Below are 24,285 nucleotides of genomic sequence, written 5' to 3'. Positions count from 1 at the left end.
TAAACATGAAGATTTACTAGACTTATGTTACCTTTTTATCACTGTTGCTTGAAAGCATTTTAGTTAATGCAGCATATGGTAAATTATGTTCCCCTGAGTTATCAATATGTCTTTCTCCTAGATATCATGAGTTATCCGTTTGTCTATTCCTTTCCTAGAATGGGTTTGCTGTGGTGCGGCCCCCGGGTCATCATGCAGAAGAGAGTACACCCATGTAAGTGAGTGAGTTTTTCATGTGGATATCTCCTGTACTCTTGGGGTTGATAAAGAGGTGTTTGAATAGCTGTATGGGAAATTTGATTAAAAGTAAAACAAAACGTAATGTGAGTATCCAACTATTGAAATAGTCAAGTCTGAAATTCACTTTTTTGATCATGAAACACATAGTCTTACAGAGACACATCCACAAATCAGTGTGGGTATGTGCTCAAGAACATCTTATTTATTCTTCCAACAGTGTTTTTCATACAAACCCCTCACATATGGATGACCCCACTGTCCTAATTAATCAAACAGTTTACTTAAACCTCCTAGTTGCATTAAGGTACCAGCTCATGCACTCACTGTGTATCTTTCCGCCACGTGGTCATTGAAACTTACAGATCTTCCAACCGTGTGTTTCCAGATGCTCGATTAAACAGCCCAGTTGATGAAAAACACAATAAAATTGGTTATTAAAAATAGTGAGTAAACTTGGTTTATCTAATTTGACCATATAGGCCCTCAGAGAGGGCTCATCTTTCCAGTGGATAAATCTCAGGAGGCGAAGAGGCAAGCAACCAATGTCACCGCACTTCCCCTTGCCTGACCAGCATCAGACACTGGTGCTGATCTCTAGTGGCAAACAGAATTCAGTTCATATCGTATCAACAGCCTTAGCTCTCCAAAGAAATCGTATTTTTAAGGCCGTGTGTAAGTATACAATAGCACATTAGTCAATTGTCGATGTGAATCTCAACCCATAATATTCCCACTATTTGCCCCATATTTTGGTATGTTTTTGTGGGCAGCCCCTGGCTGTGTCGATTGATAAATAAAATGTTGTTTCTATTGATACTTCATCATATCCATTTTGTCATCCAGTGTTTTGGCTTTTAACTGGTGTAAACAGGAAGAGAGTGCGGAGAATAATATAACCTCATTAATAAGTTCTGGGTCCAGGTATTTATTACTTTCAAAAGATACCATTCTGGCATTGTTTGTGCTTGTAAGCGTCTTCCTTCCAGAGTTGCTTTTATCTTTCAGTAGTACAGTGTGTTCTTTTGAATACATTGAATATGTTTATGCCTTTCTTACAGCACACCAGACCATCATATAATATTCCTCTAGCTAATTTAGGAGATTTGTAAGGCTTACAAATGGATTGTCGTATCACGTAATATAGCTTAATTTAGTACTGCCCTTGGATTAGACCATGTAGATCCCAAAAGTTTAGTGGGACAGGCACTATTGTGTATTTTAGATATACCTAACTCCACATAAACCACCCCTTTTGCAGTGGAGAGGATCACTTCTAAAATTTGAAAAAGAAAGTTTGAAAAATATTGACTGAATAAAAAATAAAAAAGCATTTGCAATGCAACAGGTCTCGCATTAGTTAGAGTTAAAGAATTTGGCATTGTTTATATTTAGCTGTATATGTTTGCTGGTTTGTGTACTGTATGTGTTGGGGAATGGCAGGTTTGTACGTATCTGTGGAGTAAGTATGTGTATTATAGCGTTCCCATGCCATGTTTACATTGCCAGTGAGGCTAAGAGTAGACATGTACACAGAGACAAACATACAGAGAGTCACATGCACCGATACAGACATAGAGACAAACACACACAAATGCACACAGAGAGACAGACACGCACCATAGAAACATACACACAAAGACGCACAGACAGACACGCACACATAGAGACTGACACACGTATAGCGATGCACACACAGAGGCACTCCTAGAAACAAAGATGCACACACAGGAAGAGACGTAATTACAGAGACAAATGCACACACAGAGATAGAGACGTACACACAGAAAAAAACACGCAGATACACGCACACAGAGACAGAGATGTGCACCGAGAGACAGAAACACGCACATAGAGATGCACACACAGATACAGTAATGCGCACACAGCAAAAAATACACGCTGACAGAGATATGCACACAGACACAGAAACGCACACACTGAGACAGAGGCGTATACATAGAGACTGAGACACACACACAGACTGAGACACACAGATGTACACAGACAAACCGATATATACACACTGACAGATAGTTTGGTAGCTAAATGGGCTAAGGCATCCGCTGCAGGGGGTTGTGCTTAACCTTACGATTACAGTTGTTTTTAACCCATTACTGACCTTGCTCCCACAGGTGCGGATATGTTGCCTCTCTGTTTTTAAATACAGTACAAGGCAAAAAAAGTTAGTTATCTTGTAGGAGTAATAAAAGGTCACGGTATGTGGGGCCTGGAATGTCTAGAGATAGTGTGAAATATGTGGCTGTTTGCAAAGGATGCGTAAATGTTTTAGGTAAACATGAAGGGGATATGCAAAAGTGAATTATATTGCGTGTGAAAGAGCATTTGTTAGTTTTAATAAAAACTTATCTGAATACGCTAAAAAGAGGTGTGTAAACACATTGTAAAAAAATAGCTTCAAACACGTATGCTTTTCATAGAGTAGGCACCTTAAATAGATTGTTATTTGTACAATTAAGATGTCTTAATAATGCGACTTTATAATAAATAATTATTGATTTAAATGCTACTAACTGACTACGGTAGGGTAGGGTAGTAACATACAATTAGCATTATAAAAGGCAATATGTGAAAATGCCTTTATATGTGCATGTGTATCTGTAATTTAGCATATCGTGTGCATGCAAACGTAAGCATAATTATATTACATTATTTAGTGAACAGGTTAGATGCATTTTTGTATTTGTTTTAAGTAAGCGCAACGCAATGCAGTAAGGAAAGGTAATACAACATATTAGTAATTTTGTCTTTTGTTTGTTCCTGCATTGTGTTGGGTTGTAAGATGATGTTTATCTGTAGATCTAGGAATAATACAACAGTTATTGTGTTTAAATGGACTATACCAGAGCTACTTCTAGTACAGTCCGCGGATTACTATCGGACCAGCAGGCCTTTATTGGCAACTCGCGGACCTTCCCATGCCATGTTTACATTGCCAGTGAGGCTAACAGCAGACATATACACAGATACAAATATACAGAGAGACACATGCACCGCTACACACATAGAGACAAACACACACAAATGCACACAGAGATACAGACACGCACAGAGAAACATACACACAGAGACACACAGACAGACATGCAAACAGAGACTGACACGCGTATAGAGACGCACACACAGAGACAGAGACACACATAGAAACAAAGATGCACACACAAAGAAGAGACCAGCCTCGAGGCTTACCTCGACCTTGAAAATGCTCTTTCCATCAAGAGAATCCTTGGATGTTCCCTTCTGGTTAGCGCTTTATGCTGAACAGGAGTGTGCAGTGTTTCTTGCTCAGCCTGAGAGAATTCCAACATCGTCTACAGAGGACACGCTAGACCATCAGTTGCCACAAGGCCAGTGGACTCAGAGCAATTAGCACACCATATCAAGGGTGCAAGAATCATTTAAGCAAGCACTAACTTGGACGACTAACAGACCCCTGGTGGAAGCGCTAGCTGATTAATGCCAATGCATCCTGAAAACCGCCATCCTGGGCTTAAACTTCTATCCTCCCCTCCGACTCTAGCACATGGAGGAGACTCAGTGGACAGCAGGGAAAAGAAAGGACTTTTAGAAGCCTATAAAGGAGCTCCAGCAGATGCTACTACGGGAACATGTATAGAACTCAAAGTATAACATATATTTACTACAAAGTCTCTTCACTACATTTCATTGAATGTTGTGATAGTTTGATGCATTTTACTTTCAAGTTGGAAAAAGACACTAGCAATACCCACAGCTTTTAAAAAATATATTTTCAAAACTTTAATCAGAATGTAAAATTGCATGTGGACATCACAACGTAAGGGCGACACACGAGTCCTGACTACATTACAAAATAGGAAGACCCATCAAGACGTCAGCGGGTCTTTCATTTAGTTGCTTCCCTGAGAAATGGATCCAAAAATGAACAATCCCGTGAGCGGTGCGCGCGAGCCATGTGGTTTCAATTATCGCCCCGTGTCTGGGCACGATAATTGAAACCACATGGCCGGCGCTGCGCGTAATAGACACCAATAGGCCATGGACGGAGCAATGCGCCCTCCTTTGGCCTATTGCGTGCCGTCTTAGTGAAAAACATACACGCAAAGCCCAATTTCGTGGCACTAAAGAAAAAGCACACGCACAAGCGTGTGCGATTCCTATGTCAGTCTCTGAAACACCATTGTTCCCTTACTAAATGTCTCGTGCAGTGTTGCGCACTGCAACGCTAGGCGCGAGACCTAAAAACACCGATTGATCACTTAATAATGGAAATCTAGTTGTCAACACTTCCTGGAAGCAAACTGAAGTACTGTGAATAGATCCTAGCCTGCTGACAAAAGTCCTCTTTTCTTCTTGACCTTTTGACTTATAAATTGCATGTCTTTCCAAATTCCTGGACTAGACTAGTTACATACCATATTGAGTCAGGGAGCGATGCCAGGTATTTAGAACATTAGAGAAGCGGAAAACTAGCAATGCAAATGAAGGACACTCTTACAGATGAACATATTATCAACATATATTTCACAACACTATTCCATTAAAGAGTGTGATCTTGGAAGGACAAAGTGAGAGGGGCAGAAAAATGTGCACAGTATTTTGAATAAAAGGGTTGGGTGTTAACTCATTGATGTATGAGGGACAAGCTTACCTATTGTCACAGATATGATATTCATGTTTTGTAACAGTGAACAAACTAGGCTGCAACTCTCGGCTTCAAAAGGAGTAAGAAACAGAAGTTGTTGAACTAATCATGCTTTAAACAAAATTCAAGATTGGTTGTTTTTACTACGGAGCATCTGTATTATGTTGTTTTTTGACACAAAGTATTGCTGAGGCCCTTCTATCGGCTGTTAGCAGTGCCCTGCAGATAATGCTGAATTTCTTATTAGCCTTTCCAGGAGGACGACCCTACTGGGACAGTAATTTTAAACTGCAAGTCTCATCCACACAAAAGTGAAAATTCACAAGTGTTACAAAATTCCATTTTGGCACCTTGGGACACTTTATTCAGGAGATGTGATGCCCGATTGCCTCCATACTTAAGATAGTTTTTACATAGTGTATGTGTGGTGACCAGCAGGTCTCCCCTACAGTTTCAGAAAAAGGAACAGGTTTTTGAAAATGCACCAGAGCTTTGCTTTACAAGGATTTGAGTGTTACAGCAAGTATATGCTCGGCTAGACACTTCCAGGGCCTCCATTTTACTTGATGTTTGCCATACAGTTGATGACCCTGTCTGAAGGTATAATGTCCACATGGGGGATGCCTGAACAAATTACACTATATTTTTCAAATTGGCAGAATCATTGTAAACTTCCAAACCCATTATCCGGAAGTACAGAAGATTGTGTCAAAACTCATTGAAGAAACTATGAATGTGCAAGAAATATGATGGCTTATAGAACCTGATAATGAGAGTATAAATGCTAAGCTCATCTGAGGATTCATTGTGCTGAGTTATATTCTCCTGCAATGATTACATAACTTAACGTGGATATTTATTCAGAAATTGTACCATGTCTACCATAATTAACTCCGATTGGATCACTTAGTCATCTTGACTCATTCCTGTGCCATCCGGTATCTTTTGTAATCTTGGCTGTTTGTTTCTTTGATTTTACATTTCTGTATCAATAGATGTGGAGGTTGAAAACCTGTATGAAACATCTGAGCTTCATAGGAAAAGTTATTTTCATGGTGATGTGCAGTGTCGATCCTGACCAAGGGGGTTTTCTGTGTGGTGAGGGAATTGAGAGACCTGTGTTTTAATTGCATTTAATTTATTTTACCATTCTTTGGCTTTACCCTTTACCTATTAACTTGACCTTGTTTAACCAATGAAACTACTAATCTAGATACAGGCCAGACTGACACAATGTTAAGCTAAAAGTTGACAAGATCGTATTGGGAGGAGTTGGTGCCCAGGATATACTGTGACTGGGTATGGGGGTAATAAAATCTTTCCTGCATTTTTCATGCACTGAGTCTGTCAGGAGGCAGCAAACCTCTAACACATGTTCGCTCTTTCTCCCTCTCTCTGCTACTTGGTGATTCCAGGGGATTTTGCTACTTTAACTCAGTTGCCATTGCAGCCAAGCTTCTCCAGCAGCGAATGAATGTGACGAAGATCCTCATCGTTGACTGGGTGAGTATCTACAGGAGACTCGAAGAAATCCAAAACAGCAAAAAAAAAAGCCTAGTCTCAAAGCATGATCTAGAAATCCAACTACTGTTAATGTCGAACATTGTAGAAGCTTTGAAAGCCATTGCTTTACCTCTTGTAGAACAGTGAATCAGATCAACAGTCACAGTTCTGGCAGCGAGTGTTACTGACATATCCGTGTTTGAAGTCAGCTCCGTATGCTCTACTCTCATTATAAGAAGGTAAGTCCCTTTAACTAGAGGTCATGATCAGAGCCAAGTCTCTGGTTTCTATGCTAACCGTAGGAGACAATGTGACCTAATAGCCATGGGCTGCCGACTTTGATTTGCCCAGATACATAGGAGATTCAAACCTACTTTCCCAGTTTCACTTAGTCTTCCCCTGCCTAAATAACTTAATCTGACCTTGTGTAGTGTAATCTGATGCTCATGTAAAGTGCTCTAATGTCCATGGGCCACGTTTGTGCTATATAAACCTGCAACATCAAAAAAAGAACCCCCACCTTATAGCAGTAAAGTGTAGTGATGGAAACGTAGTACTGAAGTCATTTCTAGTTACCTTATTCAAAATTTGGATAGAGGTGAGATATGTAGGCGAGAGATTTAACTTTGCCAGACATGAGTTCTGTTGGTAAGTGCTTAAAGATGTAGATTGGAAACTTGGGCATTGACTTACACCTCTGAGGTAGGCTACCTCACAACCCCTCATGCATTTCATTTAGGCTTTGACTAATGTCCTTCTGGGAACCTGGACCAAGCCCAGCACAGTGGCTCCTGTAAATAGTACAATCGACTGCCGCCATCGCCTTGGACCGACAGACCCGAATTTCCTCACCAGTTGCCCTGCCCCCGGAACTTGGTGGTCCAAGCCTCTACCTCACAAGGCGTGTTCCCTTACGCACCCCCAAAAAGGGAATCAAAGATGCTGGATAACTGGGGTAAGAAAATCTTTTATTCTGCTAGCCTTGCATTGCAGTTAGTGGACACCACATGCCTATTGGCCCATTATTCTCACTGTGGGAAACGGTTGCGCAAATGCTGCCACAGGTCCCAGAGGAGGCGGGGGGCCATCCTCTCCCAAGCAGTATCAGACGGTAGAGGTGCGGCAAAGTTTGCTATTCGTTGTGGGCTTGACACTACCAACTCTCTGGGCAAAGCGATGTCATAGACTGTTGTTCTCCGCATTGCCTGACTGAGAACTTCGGTTTCGTCCAGATTTCCCTCATGAACATGCCCTTTGATGGCACCCATGTTTCGGAGACAAAGCAGACATGGCTTGGAGCGCTTTAAGGACTCACAGGCTACGGCCAAGTACTTGAGCGTCTCAGTGGCGCTTCTTTTTGTCCCTTTGCGTGGCTACGGAAAGGGCTTTCCGGCATGCGGGCCATACCCCAATCACAAGGCAGCACAAGTTCAGCAACCTCTGCATGGCCAAAGGTGCTGCTCGTTCTGTAACTGTGGGTCAGGCGAACAGAGGTCGGGTTAGTCCACCACCCCCCATGTTCCCTCAGCCTCCAAACCCTCCTAGTCCAGCCCTTCTAGATCATGGTTGCCAGTTGGTGGCAGTATCAGCCATCACCTCCAGCACCGGCAAAACATCACGGCGGACAGGTGAGTCTTCAGATAGTCCCAAGGGTGCTACTCCCTCCTCTTCAACACTACCCCTCCCTCCATGCCTCCAGCTTACAACTGGCTGACAGAGAACCACCTGGCTTTGGTTCAAGAGGAAGTCATGACTGTCTTGGCCAAGGAAGCCATAGAGAGGATTCCGGTTCCAGAAGTAGGCTGTCATTGCTATTCCTGCTACTTTCTGGTCCGAAAGAAGGAAAAGTGCCTGAGTTCAATCCTAGACCTCAACCGCATCCTCACAAAAAGGAAAAGTTCAAGATGCTCACACTAGGTTAGGGCTTGTCTGCCCTGGACGCAGGAGACTGGATGGTAGCGTTAAACTTGCAGGATGCCTGTTTTCACATTCCCGTCCTCTCTGACCATTGGCGCTACCTGCGGGTTACGGTAGGCCACGAGCACTTTCAGTTCACCATGCTCCCCTTTGGCCTTGCCAGCGCCCCTCGGATGTTCACCAAGGTGATGGGTATTTTTGTGGCTCATCTGTGCAGATCAGGTGTGCTGTTGAAGGCGAATTCACCCCAGGCTGCCATCTCCCACCTCGAGACTATGGCGAGCCTTCTGCATTCACTGGGGACCTCTATCAACGTGCCAAAGTTACAACTGACTAGCTCTCAGACGCTCCTTTTCATTGGAGCGGTTCTGGATACGGTGCAGTTTCGGGCCTATCCTCCCTTACAGCAAGTCCAGGATATTCAGGCTATGATACCATTTTCCTACCTCTATCCTGGATTTCTGTGAGAAGGACTCTAAGGCTACTGGGCCTCATGGCCTCCTGCATTCTGCTAGTGACACATGCCAGATAGCATATGTGGGCTCTGCAGAAGGACTTGAAATTCCAGTGGGAATCTCACCGACATGGCCCAGATTTCAGAGAGAACTGCACAGGACCTGCACTGGTGGCTAACAGACTGCGATTGGCCAGAGGCTGACTCCTCTCCAATTAGTGAAGAAGTGTCACTCCTGGGATGGGGCAGCCACCTGGGAGAGGTGGAGATCAGAGGACTCCAGAATCTACATCAACTGCTTGAACTCTGAGCGATTCGCTTGGCATTGAAAGCCTTTCTTCCTTTAGGCAAGGGAAAGCTGGTTCAAGTGTTTACAGACAACACCACTGCCATTAGTACTGCAACAAACAGAGCAGGGTGGAGCCATGGACCCTTTGCCAAAAGGACCTGCGTCTCTGGACGAGGCTGGAATAGCAGGGCATTTCCTTGATGGTTCAACACCTGGCAGGTTCTCTGAATGCCAGGGCGGACAAACGCTGCTGTCGATGTATAGCTGGTGACGAAAGGCATCTCCATCCAGAGGTGGCGCAAAGTCTCTTTTACCAGTGGGGAGAACCTTGGTTAGATATGTTCTCCCCTGCTGAGAACACGCAGTGTCAGCAGTTTTTCGTGCTGGAGTTTCGAAGGCAGCACCCGCGCTGTGAAGCTTTTAGCCTCGAGTGGAGCTCAGGCCTTCTGTACACCTTTCTGCCAATAGCACTCCTATTCAGAGTGCTCAAGAAGATCAATAGCGACCGGGCCCAAGTCATTCTTGTGCGCCGTACTGGGCATGGAGAGTCTGATATCCCGAGCTTCTCCAACTGAGCATCGATCCTCCGATCATGTTATGTTATGTTATGTTATGTTATGCTGAACTTTTTAAGCGCACAGGCACCCAGGGGTTTCATGGCGCTGGCAGTGAGGAAAGATGGAAAGCAGTTAACCTATCCCGAAGCTTGCTTGAATAGCCAGGTCTTCAAGGCTCCCCGGAACTGCATGAGATTGGTACATTTCCTGGGCGACAGGGGGAAAGAGTTCCACACCTTTGGGGCAAGAAAAGCAAATCGACACCCGCCTTGACGCTTCCGTTTGAAGGAGGGTAGGGTAAGAAGGGACAGATGGGCAGAACGAAGATTGAGGGTAGGCTCATGCTTGACGATTAGGTTGTTGATGAAAATGTGACTTTTCCCGTGAAGAGCCTTAAAGGCCAGACATCCCACTTTAAATATTACCCGTTGGGCTATGGGTAGCCAGTGGAGAGTGGCCAGCAATGGTTTCGCCGAGCTACCACCGCGGTTCTTGAAGATCAATCTGGCCGCTTGGTTTTGCACTATTTGCAAGCGTTTAGACAAGAACAGGGGGAGGCCTAAGTAAATAGAATTAGAAAAGTCTAATCGAGACAGGACCAGGGCGAGTACCACTTGAATGAGCGCTGAGTGAGTAAGTAGATGGGCAATTTTTCTGATCTTGCGCAATTGATGGAAGCTGGAAGAGATCACAGCTCCCACCTGGCCTTTCAAAGAGAGATCAGAGTTAATGGTGATCCCGAGGCTTTTCACCGAGAGAGAGGGGGAGGGAGGAGATCCCATTGTTGACGGCCAGTAGTGGGGAACCCCAGCCGTTCGAACTATTGCCAGGGAGTACCAGCTCGGTCTTCCCAGGATTGAGTTTTAGATGGTTCAGCTCCATCCACTGTTGAATGTGCAGCATGGTCGCCTGGAATTCCACGGTGGAGTCAGTAGAGTCTAATGGGAAAATTAGCTGCAGGTCGTCCGCATAGTTGTAGATCGTTACCCTCCTGTTCTTTAGAGAATGTAGAAGGGGTTTGAGATATAGATTGAACAGGAGGGGGGACAATGACGATCCTTGCGGGACACCACAGGTGGTAGATAATTTAGGCGCGGTAAAGTTCCCAAGTTTAACTGCCTGGGTCCGATTGCTCAGGAATGATTTCACCCAACCGAGAGCCGAGCCTCGCAGACCAGCCTGTTCGACACGGTGTAATAAGATGGTCTGATCCACCGTGTCGAACGCTGCCGACAGGTCGAGAAGCACCAAGTCCTGATGTATACCCCTGTCTGCATTGGACCTCATAGTGTCCAGAACTGCGAGGATCACGGCTTCGGTTGAGTGCGCCAGGCGGAAGCCGGCTTGGTTGGGCTCCAGATAATCCGAGGTTTCAATAACATTGGAGATGCAGCTAGCCACATGGGCTTCCAAGACCTTTGCTCCAAAAGGATGAAGGGATATGGGCCGGTAATTAGAGAGATTAGCCGGTTCGGCACCCGGTTTTTTAATTAACGGGACCAACGTTGCATTTTTGAACGAGATGGGGACTCTTCCCTGTGCTAGGGACTCATTCAAGAGGGGGAGTATGCCTAGCGGGAGTGCTGAGAAAATGTCCAGTAGGACGTAAGGGGGGCAGCAATCATTAGGTGAACCGGACTTCACACGATTCATCAGTTCCACCAACCGAGGCTGATCAATCGGGGGAAAAACCACGAATTCAGATGGGTTTCGTGCTGCCCTTTCGGGAGGATTTTCTTTTGCAGCAGCAGGGAAGGGTCCTCCACCCCAACCTGTCGAGTCTGCGCCACCTTGCGTTGAGTTTGAGCACCAGCAGTTGACAGCATTCGATCTCCCTCCCAAATTCTGTAATGTTATTTTGGCAAAGGCAAAAACAACAGTTGATGGACAGAATGCAGAACAATGTCATACATTCACCCCAGTACAGTGATCTGGGCCTAAATCCATCGTTTTTATGCTCACCAAGCCATTCTAGTTTGAACACAGCCATATGCAAATCAGTCATGACCCTGTACCCCATGGGAACAGTCCAGCCCGAACTGCCAAGCCAGGTCCTCCCTGGACTGGAAACAAGCATCCTAGGACCGTTTTTGGGCTTTCAGCCCTCATCAGCCAGGATAGCTTGATTCCAGTGGCATGGAGAGCACGTTATTTTGGCAGCCCAGCGTCCCTCTGTCCATGTATTCCTGCCGGTGGCACAAATTTGTAAAATATTGTACAGAAAGATCTATTGATCCTCTTTCTGCTTCCCTCTCTCAAGTCCTTCTGTATATTGTGACTGTCGCCCAGCAGGGCTTGTACATAGGTTTCCACTTACCCCTTTCGTCATGCCTCAGTGGAACCTTAATTTGGTTCTAAGTTTCCTAATTTGTGCTCCATTCGAATCCTTGCACAACTGCCCCCTCCAGCTGCTTACCATCAAAGCATCCTTTCTAGTGACAATAACTTATGCCAGGAGGCTGAGCGAATTGCAGGCTCTGTCATCTAAGCCTCCTTACCTGACCATTTTCACTAATAAGTTGGTGCTTCGCACCAGGGCCTTTCTTACCAAAAGTTGTAACACCATTCTAATATGGGGCAATCTGTCCCCTTGCCCACTTTCTATGCTCCTCTGCACTGCTCTAAAGAAGAGGAGCAACTCCACCGTCTGGAACTAAAAAGAGCATTGTCATTCTACCTTGACCGCACAAAAGAGTTCCGGATGGACGACCAACTCTATGTGGGAATGAAGAAGGGTTGTGCCGTGCAATAAAAAAACTCTTGTGGAGTCGTCCTTTGCATTGATATCTGCCACGGTTCGGCCAAAAAGCAGCCTTCAGATGGCTTAAGGGCTCATTCTACCAGGGCTAAGGCTGCTACCACAACATTACAATGTGGAGTTCCAGTCCTTGACATTTGGCAGGCTGCAATGTAGGCATCTGCATACCTTCAGCAAGCACTATTGCCTGGACAGTCAAGTCCGCAGGGACGGCCTTTTTGCCCATTCTGTCCTGTAGGAATTCCTGGTCTAAACTTGTCCACAGTCCCTCCTCCGGGGATTATATTGCCTTGGTATCTATTCAAAGGTAAGGAAACTGCAGCTAGATGTCTCTATCAGATGGACAAGTTCTTACCTTCAGTAATGCCTTATCTGGTAGAGATATGATCTAGCTGCTGATTCCTTACTGGCCCACCCCGCACTTTGGACAGGTTTTTAGGATCACGGCTGTGCCCTTTCAGGGCCCTAGTTGTTCAAAACACACCAGTGTCAGTGCACTTGATGACTCCGCGCTTCTGGCGTGCAAAGTCATGGAAGTAACTGACTTCAGAGTGCTGAGGTGGCACCTATTTATAGGTGACGCAGACGTCAGAACGGCAGAGATGGTGCGGACAACGTCACCAGAGCCGACCGGTGCTCAAGGATATTGATCAAAGAAAAATCTTCATGATCCAGTCTGGCGCTCGGGGGGCCTTCCAAGGTAAGGAGTCTGTGGCTAGATCATGTGTCTACCAGATAAGGCGTTACAGAAGTTAAGTAACTTTTCCATCAGGAAAGCTGCAATGCCTGCTGCCCACACACTAAGGGTTAGATGCATGATGAAGTCATGTAGACTTTGCCATACCAGTACTGTTTGTGGCTGACGTTTTTACATATCTTGTATTTGTTTATATTAATATGGGAAATCTTGCATACCTGCTTTCAATACTGTAACTTGTTTGTGTTAAGGAAGCGCTCCCTCTTGCTGGCTGCACTGTACTTGTTATTCACAGCTCTAGAATCACCTCATAGCAGGAAGTTTGCACATCTCCGTTTAAAGGGGGAAGTTCAGAGGGGGACTATTCATGTATTATGAGGTTGATATGAAACAAAATGAATGAGTAAAAAGTGAAAACATCTTCTTGCCAAGAGAGAAATATATAGAAACAAGGCCAGACCTAATTGCCTTTGCCAGTTCTTGTCAAGCTGGTAAGATTGTTACATTAAAAAAAAAATGTAAAGTATTGAACGCTTATGCCATACAAATAAGATAACATGCTGCCTAAATGTAAAACCACATATTTGAAATAAAAATTGTAACTGAAGTAAAAATAATCATTGCATATAAATGTAATCAAACAGTGCTTACTAGCAGGCACGCGAACTTCGAACATGAATGGAAATCCTTTTTAATTTTAAAGCACAACAAAGGAAAATGTGCTTCTTATTGGCTCACATTATAGGTACTATTGGCTTTGAATTAATGTAACTTGAAGGTAAATTTACACGTGTAGATTTACTTGCGTGTAAATCTACTTTTGCACTTAGGCATAGATCCATACTTTTTTTACTCATTCAGCAATTCAGTGTTACTTTACACCTTGGTATAGACTTGCATTTCCACACCCACTTCAACAAGGGGGTGAAGACATCTAAGACTGATTTTGTGTAAAGTTCTTACTAACTGAAAAGTTACAGGCAAGATCATCACCAAAATGGCAATCTCCTTACGGTAAATTACACACATAAATAAACTTTATTAATTCTTGAAAAATATAAACATTAATTCAATATAAAATAAAAATGTAAATTAGAATCATTATTTTTGATCTAGAACTGATAAAATGAAATGTTACAGCAGATTAACTCGTCAAATGAAATGTTCATTAAATAATTAAATAGCTGAAATATATTAATTTCTGAATATTATTTGTTAAAGTGAACACAGCCTCGCCCTCACTAGCATTTTAACATTTAATTGCCATCTAGTAAATTTAAGTAAGTTATGTTTGAAAGCTTTACGTTTTTTTAATGTTTTTTTATTTTAAAAATACATAATACATTTACATTTAAATGTTAAACACTAAACGCAATTATGTGACTATTTTAAAAGTCAAAATAACTTAATTATTTTAGCATAGCTTCCTATTGTCTATTGAAGTGCATTGCTGTACCTGTGAGTGGCCATGGATGGTGCCAGACTTTCTCCAAGGCTGGTTTGGAGTACATTTTACAACTATTTTATGACATTTGGTCTGTAGTAACTTTAAAAGGGTAGCTTGTGAACAGCAGTGGTCTTACTCTTTGTGGGTGGGTCATTGTATTGCATGTCCCTCGTAAACTACTTCTTACTCCTCCCTAAACCCCTGCTATATATTGTAGGAAGTATCCCCCATTTTCCAGCCACTCCCCCCCCCCCCTTATCCTTCCTACATTTACTGCTAAGTATTAAGCTTACATGTATGCACATCTCCCCATGGAAAAGAGAGGATAGGTGGAGAGTTCCACCCATGGGTTTGTGAATTGCATTTTGCAGCAAGAACTTTATGTACCACAAAATGCGGTTGTACTACAACTTCCGTTGTTTAAATACACACGGATGAAGAGAAAATACTGAAAGAGTGGAAAGAAGAAAGACATCGACAAAGTATAGTATTGGCCCACTGGTGCTGGCAGTGGAGTTTACTTCTTTAGGTGTATGGGCACGTGTGATGATATAAAATATCACTCGTAGTGGAAAAGAATGGAAAGCAATTGTGCACTGCTGCTATCATCGCTGATGCTGCACCTGATCTTGACATGTAGATAATTTGCTTTGCTGCCATCTCTGCCTACTCAAACCTGTTTTCTGAATGTGAACTGTATTTTCACTGCTCTGGTCTATGCTATGCTGGCTATGCGTATAGTTGAATTAAACTTGCTCAGGTGCTGTCTGTGTTAAACCCTTCTATAGATAAAAAGGATTTTGGCTGCATTCTGTACCATAAATAAGGCACTTTAAATAGAAATTTATTCAGTCATTTTAAAGACCATAAAATGTAGTTATGCCTTTTAATGTCAGACTGCCTCTTTAGAGTCAGGGAAAGACTAATGTTTTGCTCCCTCTGCCCATAGGATGTTCATCATGGGAATGGCACCCAACAGGCCTTCTATGGTGACTCCAGTGTGCTGTACATTTCACTCCACCGCTACGATGATGGCAACTTCTTCCCAGGCAGCGGCGCTCCTGATGAGGTAAGTAGGTTTGGGTCAGATCTTTGCATATTTTTTGTGAATTTTTGAATTTATTAATATGCATAAATGATCAATTTTCCGTGTTTGCTGGAACAGTGAAAAACTTTGCCTAAGTACCTTGCCAGTGATCTGGCTTCAGTGTATTGACCTTTTCATTGGATTTTCAGACTGTCTTGATAAAGCCTTTAGAATTTTCACAAGGACTCAATTATTTCTGAATCTGATCCTATACTCCTCAGAGCTGAATACAAACCCCTCAATCAGGGTACCCTTCATGAGGTCATAAGATGCATTAAGTATCAGGAGCCTTTGCCTACACTTTTCTGAGAAGATTTCCCACAGGATAGCACTCCACAGCTCCCTGTGAACTTTCCGAATAAGACAGGCTCTCTCAAATGCAATGAACCACTTAATGATATCATCTTTCTCAAAATATTGAGGGACCATTCATTTGGGGGATTTTGAAGTCAATAAATCTACCTTTCTATTTATTCTTTTGCTGCCCCCAGAGATGCATCCGAGGCCGATCTCAGCTCTTTCTTTTTCTAATGCTAGGAGTTTAGCTTCTAGAGCTATCCTCTTGGCCAGTTTCTGAAGAACTACTTTGCTTGCTTCATCTGGGAGACCACTGGGGTCACTTCCACGAGAGGTGTTGCTACCGGAGTGGGGTCACTTCCACGAGAGATGTTGCTACCTGAGTGGGTAGTGATGGAGTCAGGGTCCTACCCCCCTCCTCTTCTTCCCAGTTGGAGGTAGTTCTGTTTGCCAGTGCCTTGTCATCTGCCAGCAACTGTTGGAGATGATCTTTTTTGGGGGTGGTTTAGTTAGGACCCATGGCAAGTTTCCATACTTTGCACAAATCTTCAATTTGTGAAAGTTTAAAATGTGCATAGGGACCTGGTTGAGCTCCTGGCTGGTCCCTGCAGTATCAGCAGTCGTGACCAGGATGGCTCACGGGTGGAGTGGGTGCGGGGACGGGCGAGTGGTTGCGAGGGTGGGGGGGCGGGAGTCACGCGAGGAGTGGTGGGTATGAATAATTCAAAAAAAATTTTTTACTTACCTTTCCCGGGTCCCGCGTCTTCACTGCTTGGTCTGGTCCTGCTTTCCAGCAGGAAGCAGGCACCCTCCCTCCCCTCCCCTAAGCCAATCACAACACTGCAATGGCAGCGCTGTGATTGGTCGGGACGGCGCCCAGCCGGGCGCCTATGGGGAGGCCATTTTCTCCATGCAGGCTGCATGCAGCCTACATGGAGAAAAGGCAGAGTGCGAAGGCAAGCCACTCCTCCCCTGCCCTAGAGCAGACCCTCCCACCTGCCCGCCCCCAACCAAACCCTTCTGCTTTCTCTCAGTGTGAGAAACAGAATCATAAAGTGGTAGTTTTACCATTTTATGTTTCTGCTTCTCGCACTATGAGAAAGCAGTGGGGTGACGCTCCTCCGCCCTAGTGGAGGTGCCTCATCCACCCCCCTCCCTCTCTTATTATCAATCATAGTGTTTAAAGTGGGGTCTTAATAGAGGTTTAAAAACTCTTAAGTATTTCCAATCCAAAAATTCTTTATTTTGGCCATTTGAGACCATAAAAGATTCATTAAAACATTTAAAAACACATGAAAAACACAATAAAAACATGCAGGGTGCATTTCACAACTAGTACATTTCCCTGTAGGATCTGTGCATTAAGAGGTAATTAAATCTATTTCATTACAGTTCGTAACACTTTTTACAGAAAATCAATCTTTTAGTATTTTTCCCCTTATCTGCAACATGGCCGTTAAAAACTTAGCAACTGCAAAAACTATATGGGGCAGGGTACTGGTCTTCAGAATTCTGTATGAGTGTAAATAGTTTCTAATGCCCAAATTCCTACACAATGGCACTAGCCAGTATTTCCTTGGTCTAGTGTAGGCAGGGCAAAAAAACATGTGTGTTTCGTCCTCTTCATTCTTAGTACACCCAGGACAGATTTTATCGTCCCGCACTGTCCATTTGCAAGTGAAAGTATTGAGAGGCAGGGTGCCTAGCCTCCATTGAATGAACAGTTTCCTTGCCAGGATAGGAAATATAATGTCCATAAAACCTTCAAAGTAATAAGACTTTTTGGTGTCCAGAAATTGTTCAGTTAGGGTGCCGATTTTGGATGCGCACACTAGAGAGCCTAAACTTTTCTCCTTGAATATTTCAACGAGCCTTTTGCGTGACACCATTTGGCAACCGCTTTCGGGAACCTCCCACAACTCAGGAAGACCCAGGCGATTGAATTCTCTTTTGGTGTAAGCCAACCACGGGATTCTGTCACGCTGGTTAAGGTTCATAACATGCTTAAGGTCTTCCCTATAGTGGGCAAGTTCACCAGTGGACCAGAGCCTGTGCCAAAATCTCAGCGGTTTTAGTGCCAGTTCATCCCCTATTGAAGGGAGCCCCAGATCTAATCTTAAAGGTAACAGGGGTGTACTTTGGGGGAGAACCAAAAGGCGTCTGAGGAAGTTATTTTCTACCATGACAAGATCTGTCCCGGCTTTGTGACCCCACAACTCACCACCATAAGATGCGGCTGCTTTGGCTTGGGTTTTGTACATCTCCAAGGCTGGACTAATGGGTTTAAAGGTTGATGTATTCGCGACCTTCAGAATTGCCCCCGACATTTGGGCCAACTTTAAACGGGATCTGACTATCTGAGGACCCCATGATAAGTTCTCGTGTAAAGTTACCCCCAAATACTGGAACGTTCTGACCCTTTCCAGCCTTACAGAACCCAGTGTTGGGTTGGGCCTAGTTGTAAGGGAGGGATTGAATATCATGAATTTGGTTTTCTCTGTATTAATCTCCAGACCATGTATCCTACAGAAATCCCCAAACCCATCTAGTATCCGTTGAATCCCCATCGGGGATTTGGAAAGCAGGAGGGTATCATCTGCAAACATAATAGCCAGAACCCTCCTGCCTGCCAACAAGGGTGCGTCATTGTCCCTGACGTTGTCAAGATGGAATATGACACTGTTAACAAAGAGGCAGAGCAGGGTTGGCGCAAGAACGCAACCCTGTCTTACCCCTCTGAGAACGGGAAACCTAGAGGACAACGCTCCGTCCCTACCACACCTAACCTGGGCAAAATTACCTTCGTGGAGCCTAATTATAGCCTTAAGTATTTCTAAGTCCTAACTACTTTACAGACTTTTAAGTCTCGAAAACAGTAGGGGACTTAACCAAGTCCCTAACACAATTTTTTATAAATTGGAAAAAATAGACAAGTGATAAAAAATTCTCTTTAAAAACCCTTCAGATTCACTCTTCAAGCACCGTCGTGGGGGTAAGGAGAGGCCGTCCAACGCTGGATTCGGATTCCTGGTCGCCGGGGTGACTTCACTGTGCAGTTGGGCCACTGAGACTGGGCCGTTGGCGTCAGGTGCAGAGTGGCCACGAGTCGTGGATCCACCTCGACCAGAAGTCTTTGCAGTTGGTTTCTTCTGGACTGGTCCGCTGTCCACGGGAGATTGTAGTCTTTATTGAAGGCAGCAGTCCTTCCAGGGGTTTCAGAGGTCACTGGCAGACAGGCCTGTAGGGCTTGGGACCAAGGCAGTTATTGTCTTCAGGCTTCTTCTGCAGGCGTTTTTTCTTTCTTCGTAGGTCGTTCGTAGGTCGTCGCACATCTAGTTTCCAGGTCTGGGGGAGCCACCTAAATACCAACTTTAGGGGTGTTTTTGGGGAGTGGCAGGCTAATGGACACCTTACCTGGGGTGGCTGCACTCTCTATTATGCCACCCTCCTGTGGGAGGCGGGCATAGACCTAGCCCTGATTGGAGGAGTCTCTCGATCTTCAATATGGCGGGAACTGAAGGATGTGCTTCACCTCACCTTTCACACCTTATGGGTGGAGCTGGCAGAGGTGAGCACCCCTCCTATGCTGCTGCAGATATGCCCTTGCCAGTGGTATAGTGCACTCTGCCTTAGGGCTGTGAGGCCTGCTAGAGGGGTGACTTACCAATACCTTCAGGCAGTGGTGGCTGGTTTGGCACCCAGGTAGGGGGTCATGCTGACTTTGTCGTTTTCTCCCTCACAGGGGTATGCAAGCTGCAAGGGCAGTGGCATGGTCCCAGCGAGGGGAGTCCCAGCCCTCTTCAGCTCCCAGATCCTAGGTACCTAGGGTACCATTTACTAGGGGCTTACGGGGGCTAGCAATACCAATTTGGGTTTTTGTTTTTAGGGAAGAAGCACTGACACAAGGGACCTGGTTGGCAGGGACCCTGTGCAATACAATTGAAACCACATCAAAACCAGGCACAAAGTGGGGGCTAACCATGCAAAAAGAGACACTTCTCACAGTGACACTTGTTATTTACAGCTGGATTACAAAATATCTGAAGCCATCAATTCCTCATTTCATAATGCTTGTTTCGATTCTCTTCCTTCAGTAAATGGTGCCCCTCCCTTGCTGTTCGATGGGACCTGCTTTTCATCCTATTTACAAAAAAAGTTCTTATACAGAAAATAGTAGAAATGGTGTGAACACGTCTTGTTGTGACTCATTTTGAAACTTGTGAAAATATTCAAGTGATGATACACATAACATGCTAGTTATTTCTGTGATGTAGTGCTCTTGCTTCCCTGTCTGTTTTTTTATTCTGCATGGCTTTGTAGCAGGTGTGTAATGCAGAGGCAAGAAGATGGTTGCCACTCTGATCTGTCATTCTGATCTATTGAAAGATTGTTCCTTCAGAGCCAGGTGTAGTGTGGAAAGGAGAGTGCTATTGTTACATAATTAGAGCAGCCTCAAGCCTCAAGCGTCCAAGGCAGAAAGAGGGAAGAATGCTACTGGTTGTGCCATCCTAAAACCAACTCTGTTTATTTGCAGGTTGGCACCGGTGCTGGTGTCGGCTTCAATGTAAACATGGCATTTACTGGTGGTCTGGATCCTCCCATGGAAGATGCAGACTATTTAACTGCTTTCAGGTAAGGACCACATTTCTTCACCATATGTCAATTTGTCCCTATTTTCGTCATTAAACTGTGGTATTTTCTTTCAATCTTTATCCTCCGTTTTATTCTCTACCGGTTGTGAAATTTTAATTCCATTTTCACTTCATCTCCAAGGAAAAAAATCTCCCCGTCTGTCTGCTAAAACATATTCCTCAGTACTTGATCTGTTAACTTCATTGAGAAGTGCTGGGTTATTTTCTTAGTTTATTATCCCTATTTCATCTCCTTATCTGCTCCCCTTTAAGGAAGACTCAGCTGTATTTTACTATCTAATCTTTCTTCCCACTTAAGCACTGCTGTCCCCTTCCTATTCCCCCGACCTGCTCCACATACCCATTGGGCAGTTAATGCTCCATAATGGGATCCTCACTAAACACCTCTACTAGGGAGTAAAATTCCGGACACTAAAAACATCTCTGGGTTAGTTGACAAAGCTGAGGTTACGCAGCAGTTGCTCTTCCTAACAGGACCCCAGTTTTACCATGCCAAAAATCAGTTGGAGATCAAAAGCACCATTCGCAAGGAATCACACATAGCCCTACATCATTAATAAGCATGAAGAAGCATTCCTTTGCAGCTCATTGAGAGTGCCTGTGAATGCAAAACTAGAAGCCTGCCCTTCTGTTTTAACTTTTGTAGAATGGCTATTTTTGTTTATTATTATTCCAGACATGTCTCGCAGAGTGGAATATTGATTTTTTTTTTAGTTACCCCTCCCCCCACCTTTTCCAGATTATTCTGTGCTACGTTCTGACAGTCCTGTGGTTGTCGGGTGTAGAACTTAAAATTTCCTAGCAAATGTGAAAAATAGTGTCCATTTTTAATAAAGGCACTGAGGCGAAGATTAGTCTTTTTCTCCTTTACTTTTTTTGTTCATCAGCCACAATAATAACTGTAAACGTTACCACATTGCCCATGAAGAGTACGGAAAATATGTAGTCCTTAAATCAAATGACAATCTATGACAGTATATGTAATTCTTCAAGTTCCGTCCTTCCATCTTTTTTTCTGCAACCTCAGCACTCATTGATAGCCTTTTCTCATTCTTGTTTCTGCTCCGCAGGGGTTTCGAAAAATATTCTGTATTAACCCTGGTGTCCAATGAAAGTCATAAAATAAAATCATCAAGGATTTTGTTACACAACCAAATGACTGTAAAAAAAATATCCGCAAGACAATAAAAATGTCTTCATTGTGAATACGTAAATACTCAACCAAGCAATTATTCCTTAACTTCATAAGGTTGCATCATCTACATCCGATATATGCCTGCTGGGTAGTATAATTCTTGCCTCTTTGTCCTTAATTAAGCAGAAATCTTTTCTTCATACTTGAAAGGAAATTTTATAATCTATGTCAGAACGGGAGGCCAGGATAATGCTAGCTTAAAGCTTTACTTATCACTAATGAAGCCACCTATGCCACTGGATTTAGATAGAAATGTTTGCAGCTTGATCAGTCAGCTGCCTTCATGTTATCTTCCAGGCAAGCTCCCAACATTTCCACACCATTGCTATCTTGGCCAAATGTGCTTCAAATTTTGAGATAATAATCCCTGCCTTTTGCATTGCCCAACTTACCCACCTCACTTTGGTGGGGACAGACACTACCTTGAAGGGCTTCGTAATGTTAATAAGCAAATGGTTCACCCCCAGAGGTCTGAATTCCTTTTCCACGCTCTTCTTATGCTTTCAGCTTTCTTGCTAAACACAGCTTATGGGAATCCTTGATAGGTAGGAAAGTACTTTTGTATTTGTGCGCCTCAAAATTCAGAATGTAACATCATGCCAAGTAAACATCCTGTCAGTGAGATCCAGAGCCCGTATTTCCAAGAGAGACTCTGTTGCAGGATACCAAACAATGAAGCACAGCCAACGTACTTGATATTTCCTCCTTGGGTACATTTAGGTAACTTATTCAATAGCTGATTGACATCCCAGAGTTAGCCTCACCACTCTCAATCTGCAACCCATGGGTAGTCCCCAACAGGCTCACCATCAGCATGCCCTTATATAATGGCTGATCAGAAGTGTTTACAAAAATGTGGTGAGAAAATTCTAGACATGGACAGTGTCAGACGCCATGGGATCTAGAACCCATTCCACACGCCAACATGCTCAGTCTCTCTAAGCCGACTTGTACTCCTTGATAGGTCTTCCTGTCCTGATAAGATCCTCAGTTTGTTCTGAATGGTCATAGATCATCCAATGTTCCGCGTATCCCTCCATGCCAACAGTTGCAGCGATTCCTCCGTCAGCAAGCGGTGATACTCTCTCTGCACTTTCATTAGAATGCTGTGGAGACTGGTTGGTGAATCATAGGAATTTCCTTACGAATTGAGACAACATTGTGTTTTTCAAATCTGGGTGATCAGGATCAAGTTGGCTTCTTGCCACGTAGCTTGGAATGCTAACCTCACCATCATGGCAAATGGGGATAAAACGTCCAATGTATATAGTTGTAGAACCCATTTTGCACTCCTCCTTCCATATCTGATCTGCAATGTCTTGGGAGTTGGTTGCTCCGTCTGGAGTAAAATAGGTCCATATGGAATAGACCCTATCTCTCTATGAGAGCTTGAAACATTTCTGGATGTAATGTCCATGCACTGACATCTTGAAAGTGTCTCATTTGCCAATCTGCTGGCGTATTTTGATGTCCTGGCAGGTATTCTGTTATCACTGCCAATGATTGTCTAGGCAAAAATACCATGAGTCTTTGACCATCTCTGGAAATGGCCTTGATTGGGTTCCTGCCAAAAGATATATGTAACGTACCTCGGTGGTGTTGCCCATCTTCCTAGTTGGTAAACATTTTGCTGTATCCTTTGTCCAGCATTTGACTGCGAATGATCCTACCAGTAGTGCCAGTTAATTTGTGTTAACTTAACCCCTTTTCTGTCTGACTGACACTGTGTGAAGTTTATAAATGTGGAGTGTGCATACGGCAGGACATGGCCCGCACCAACACTGAATGTGGTAGATTTGAAGACACAAGCCCAGTGAACCCATATAAGACTGTGACATGTGCACCTGCGAGACATTTTTGTAGAATAGATAGCTTCCATACCTGAGTCGGCACATGGGACTGTTCTAGACCAATAACCCATGCCTCGATTCCTGTTGACCCCATATTTAGCTGTGGCAGAGGTCTACCCCAGAAACTAGGGAAAATAGACTTGGATGTATAGTTAGATCCACTTCTCTGATGAGGGATTCCATACGGACTAACACCCGACTGCCTGTTGCTGCCATGTTTTTTGTTTTGTTCATTGTTGTACTTCTCATGCATAACTCAATTTCATGGGTAATTATATTGCATGTTAAACATGAAGACATGTGAGTTATAATGCTATTCCAGGACAGGAAACATAGACACGTCCTGGAACCATTGTGATTGGCTGAGATAGTAGTATGATATACATGATAATCCTTTATCATTTTTCTCAATGATTTATGGTTCTGTGAGACCACATGCACTGTGATAACTGTGCAGTTCTAAATATAAAAATGAGTTTAAAAAATAAAACATCATTTTTTCTGACCACCTTCCTCCGGTAGACACATCCCTACATTTGATCCCTCAATCTGTTTACATCTGACTCCATGACAAGGTCCAGCATTGTTCAAAAAATCAACCTGCCATTCCACACTTTCATATGCTGAAGCCACCACTGTATCTCCTCTCAGTCTTCCGTCATAAGGGTCACTAATTCTTAGTACCTAAGTCTTCTTCTCA

General features: G+C 43.8%; 1 protein-coding gene across 9 annotated transcripts in view; it reads left to right on the top strand.

Annotated features, from left to right (window-relative positions):
• Positions 1-24,285, top strand: part of HDAC4 (histone deacetylase 4) — a 1,367,213-nt gene that overhangs the window by 1,137,647 nt on the left and 205,281 nt on the right. For all 9 annotated transcript variants that reach the window (XM_078681413.1, XM_078681410.1, XM_078681417.1 and 6 more), the window contains 4 exons: positions 159-214; positions 6,298-6,385; positions 15,454-15,573; positions 20,423-20,520. In XM_078681413.1, the coding sequence (XP_078537539.1) occupies positions 159-214; positions 6,298-6,385; positions 15,454-15,573; positions 20,423-20,520 (362 nt within the window). The remainder of the gene's footprint in view (positions 1-158; positions 215-6,297; positions 6,386-15,453; positions 15,574-20,422; positions 20,521-24,285) is intronic.

The sequence above is a fragment of the Lissotriton helveticus genome, chromosome 3_1, assembly GCF_964261635.1.
Source record: "Lissotriton helveticus chromosome 3_1, aLisHel1.1, whole genome shotgun sequence".
Classification (NCBI taxonomy): Eukaryota; Metazoa; Chordata; class Amphibia; order Caudata; family Salamandridae; genus Lissotriton; species Lissotriton helveticus.
Note: the sequence above shows the minus strand (reverse complement) of the source record. Positions and strands in the feature narration are given on the sequence as shown.